General features: G+C 29.7%; 1 protein-coding gene across 13 annotated transcripts in view; it reads left to right on the top strand.

Moving 5' to 3' along the window:
- LOC118443321 (uncharacterized) overlaps window positions 1-4,490 on the top strand; it is an 85,695-nt gene extending 81,205 nt beyond the window's left edge. For all 13 annotated transcript variants that reach the window (XM_085659418.1, XM_085659417.1, XM_085659419.1 and 10 more), the window contains 9 exons: window positions 1,039-1,296; window positions 2,409-2,514; window positions 2,664-2,791; window positions 2,908-3,157; window positions 3,252-3,319; window positions 3,391-3,465; window positions 3,539-3,793; window positions 3,907-4,155; window positions 4,278-4,490. In XM_085659418.1, coding sequence (XP_085515544.1) covers window positions 1,039-1,296; window positions 2,409-2,514; window positions 2,664-2,791; window positions 2,908-3,157; window positions 3,252-3,319; window positions 3,391-3,465; window positions 3,539-3,793; window positions 3,907-4,155; window positions 4,278-4,393 — 1,505 coding nt within the window. In that variant the 3' untranslated portion in view covers window positions 4,394-4,490. The remainder of the gene's footprint in view (window positions 1-1,038; window positions 1,297-2,408; window positions 2,515-2,663; window positions 2,792-2,907; window positions 3,158-3,251; window positions 3,320-3,390; window positions 3,466-3,538; window positions 3,794-3,906; window positions 4,156-4,277) is intronic.
- The last annotated feature ends 206 nt before the right edge of the window (window positions 4,491-4,696 follow it).

The raw sequence follows: 4,696 nt of genomic DNA, 5'->3' as shown, positions 1-4,696 counted from the left end.
AGTTATTTGCTATAATTATAAAAATATCGATTCTATTGAACTTTTGTATAATTATTTATATTTCATTTTCTTCGATCCAATCGTCCTTTATTTTTCTAAAAATGTTTTCCTATAAATTGGCCGTACATCGTCTAATGCAAAGATAGAGATTTTCCCACGAGTTGGTTTCTGCATTAGGACAATAGTTTTTGGGAAGCAACATAAGCGAGAGAGAAAGAGAGAGAGAGAGAGAGAGAGAGAGAGAGAGAGAGAGAGCTGGGAATTCGGAGAAGCGAAACAGTGCATAGTGGTCTGTCTTTCTTCCCCTCATAATCCTCTCTCTTTCTCTCTCTCTCTTTCTTTCTCATTGTCCATTCCATACATGCGCACGCACAATCTCTCTCTCTCTCTCTCTCTCTCTCTCTCTCTCTCTCTCTCTCCCTCTCTCCCCCTCTCTCTCTCTCTCTCTGTTTTTCTTCTCCCCTTTCTCTAACAAACATTCTCAAAAACACACGTACATCGTTCACCCCGCGCACACAAATGCACATATATGGAACACATATTCACGCGTGCATACTCTACAATTCCGAGGTTGATGAGCATGGCGTAACTAAACCTGACGTCCATTGTGTCGGACCACATCCTTGGCATTTGCCGTTGCCAATAGTAGATGAAAGGTCTGATGCCGTATGGTGAATTACGCTAAAGTTTAATTCACTGTGAGAGCGGTGTATTAAACGATTTGCCATTCATCCATACGCTTATATAAAGATTTAGGGAGTGTTATTGAATATTTTCTTTTTTTTTTCTTTTTCTTTCTTCGGCACCGACTTTGCTTCATCGAACATTATTCACTCATATATATATATATATATATATATATATATATATATATATATATATATATATATATATATATACCTTCTTTTTATACTTTCTCAATGAGAAATGAAAAAAAAGAAGAAAGATTGAAAGAAAAAAAAAAAAAAAAAAAAAAAAAAAGAAATTAAATTGAGAATGAAAAGAGATATGAAAACAAATTTTCTTTCATCGTTTTAGGATTCTGCAATCCAGACCCAATGGATCTTGAAAACATGTGCTCGATGATCGGTTCGGACGATATTCTATATTCTATGTTTCGGATAAACTCTAAGCCCATACCTTGTCCATTCAGCGGCCCTCCATTCACGTTTTCGTATAATCGAGGATACCGAGAATGCGCAGTACCTATAAGTTTGGCCGAACGATGTACAGACGAGAGTAAGCTTCTTCTTAAATATCAGGCTTGTCCGGACATCGATGGAACGGAAAGTAATAGTAAGTTTTCTTTTTTTTTTTTTTTCATCTTTTCCCCCCTCTATATTTCATTAGAAATTATTCGAATTATTGATTCATAAAAAATGTCAATTTCCCATTTACGATATATATTTATAAATAATTTTCTTCGATAGAATTCTTTTATATTTCATTTGAAAGCATTTTCTCTATTTATGCAATAATAATTGACAGTAATAATAATAATTGACTCTTTTTCATTTTAACGCATTGTCAGCCGGTGAGATAAAATTACGTTTAAGATTCTTTCTCTCTCTTTCTCTCTGTCTCTCTGTCTCTCTTTTTTTTTCCCCCTTTTTAGGATTTGAGTATATCTATCGGAATGAAATTATTGATAAAATTAATTTTTTTTTTTTTTTTTTTTTTTTTTTTTTTTTTTTTTTAATTTCAATTTCATTTCATTCACCTTTTTGTGAAACAAATTTTTATGGAAGTGGACGATTAATAAAAAAAAAAAAAAAAAAAAAAAAAATCACAAAAACATATTGCTTTAAAAGTGTAATTTAGTGCATTCAACTGCTACCGTGATTGGGATTTTATTAGATATTTCATTTTTATTGTCGCACCGCGATTTGATTTGGCTCATGCCATTGCGATTAAATGTCATTTCATTACAGTACGTCAGACTAGTTGGGAAAATTCATTAAATTTGTTGTTGTTTGAATGGACAAATACAGTTCGAGTAATTTTCTTTTTTTTTTTTTTTTTTTTTTAGGAATTTTAATATTATTAGTAGTTTTAAATATTCATAATTCAACTGTATTTAAACTTCTGTAATCAAACGTATCGTACGTTTTGTTAAATTTGACGAATTTTACAAAAAGAAAAAAAAAAAAAAGAAAAAAAGTAATATTTTTTAATAAAATGATATTTCGTCGGTTATAAAAATGATAATCTTTTACACCGTAAATCCCGGTTGACAGTATGTTAATAATGTTAATCCTAAACATTTCGTAATATATTCGTTACTTCTCGTAAAATCTGCATGACTAATAATCGGCTCTTTTTTATACTTTTTTCTTTCTTTCTTTTTTTTTTCTTTTTTTTTTTTTTTTCTCATCATAAATTATACAATAATTTATAATATTTTATAGCGGAAGAGTTGCAGTGCCTAGCGGTGTGGAACGACGGTGGACGTAATAAATATTTAGTGGGTACATTAAAGGGAAGAAATGCCGTTGCTAATGAAGTAACATTTAGGTATAACGTTGGTTATTTTATTAATAATAATTTTATCCTTTTCCTTTTTTTTTTTTTTTTTTTTAATTATATTTAAAAACTCATGAATCAATTTATACTATACAATCGGTACAAATGATGAACATTTTTTGTTTGTTTGTTTGTCATAGGTGCTTTTTGTACGAAGAGAAACATCATCAGGGAAAAGTGGTTTATATGCTCGCTCATTCCGGAGAACCTACTTGCAATGGTTTGACGACGGTATCCGAGGCATCCCTTACAATAAAACTAACGAAAGGTCATTAACATCTTATGAATTAATATATATATATATATATATATATATATATATATATATATACATTTACAAATTATTTAGAAATGTTATTTAACGTTACATGTATTCGTTAACAGTGGACAAAGAACACAGTAGATGCAAATATCCATCATGGGTTACACAACATCACGATTGGCATTCATTGGATGGCACAAAAATGTATCACTTTACAAACAAGAATGCAACACTTAAAGTAAAGGCACAAGAAACCGATAGAGAAGCATTTCACGAGGAAAAAATTGTATGTCATAATTTAGAAAAGATGCATCCTAACGATAATAATCAAGGTCATAAAGTGAAGTTGATAGCTCATGTGACCAGTGGTTGGTAAGTAGATTACAAAGATTTTTTTTTCTTTTTTTTTTTTTTTTCTCTTGTAATAAATTATTTAACGCATACGTTATATTAATTATTATTATAGTGACATCGGTTACGTATGTATGATATTCCATAAGAGAGATGGACACATTATTGAAATACAACAATCCGGTTAGTATTTCTTACACGTATACTATTACGTCATTGTCTCATACGAGATCTGATTGTTAATTTATTTTCAGCACAAAAGGCAATCATGCCAGATGAAGTCTGTTCCCTTTGGGATCCTTCGAATATGCCTTATACGACTTTAATAAGTAAGTAACTTAAGGATATTATTTAAAAATAATTTTCATTTAAAAAATACATGTACTCTTTGGTCTTCCTTAGCTTCTTTCCTACATCAAAGAAAATGTTCACACGCCGGTCGTTACTCTATCATGGATTTTGCCCCTTCAAACGTATTCTCGGCTACTCCCAGACGACAGCGTCGCAGTGAGAAATCTTCGAAAACGGCAAAAAGAAGGACATGGCAGGACGATATTGAAGACGAGGAGTGTAGGAGTACGGATATTCAAATAGGATGCAGCTCGTCTGATCAAAATGAAATGGTAATAGCAAATACTTGTGAACACGAAGAAAAAGGTGAGTTTAATAAAACAAAATTAAACAAAAAATAAATAAATAAATAAAACCAAGAAATATCATTTATCCTAAAATTATTCAAATATAAATAAACATGTATATTTTATTTTTAGCATATTCATGTCACGGTAGTTGGGAAGAAAAAGGTATATGGTATACTATAGTGTCTCAAAAAAGTACAGAACTTAGGGTAGGCCTAGGACAAACGTATTGTTTCTCAATGCGGCCTGGTACAAATCCAGAAAAAAGTCAAGATAGGAGTAAATCGTTACAACAAGAACAAGAATTATGGCTTTCGAAGCCAACACGTTTTTGTCAAAGGAATGGAACAAATGAATGGACGTATAGACTCTCCAGTCAAGGTGGTGAAATTATATATTTTATATTTTTCGATATATATATATATATATATATATATATATATATATATATATATATTTGTATTTGTGTGTGTGTGTGTATGACATTAAATTTCTTATTGCAGGTGTTTGTGAAGATTTAATGAAGGCAGCATCGAGTTTAGCGTCTACTTTCTCATTGAGTAGCAGTACGATTATCGTTACAATAGTCACAACGACGCACACAATATTGTCCAGATGATTCGACAGAAAAGGCTTGTAGATATTGACTGCTACTTAAAACATAAACTATAATTAACAGCAGCTACTAACAGGCCAATCGATCAATATAACATTATTATTATTATTATTATTATTATTATTATTATTATTATTATTATTATTATTATTATTATTATTAGTATTATTATTATTATTATTATTATTATTATTATTATTATTATTATTATTATTATTATTATTATTATTATTAGTATTATTATTATTATTATTAGTATTATTATTATTATTATTATTATTATTATTATTAGTATTATTATTATTA

Source organism: Vespa mandarinia, chromosome 9 (genome assembly GCF_050613455.1).
Source record: "Vespa mandarinia isolate Hongniang chromosome 9, ASM5061345v1, whole genome shotgun sequence".
Classification (NCBI taxonomy): Eukaryota; Metazoa; Arthropoda; class Insecta; order Hymenoptera; family Vespidae; genus Vespa; species Vespa mandarinia.
Note: the sequence above shows the minus strand (reverse complement) of the source record. Positions and strands in the feature narration are given on the sequence as shown.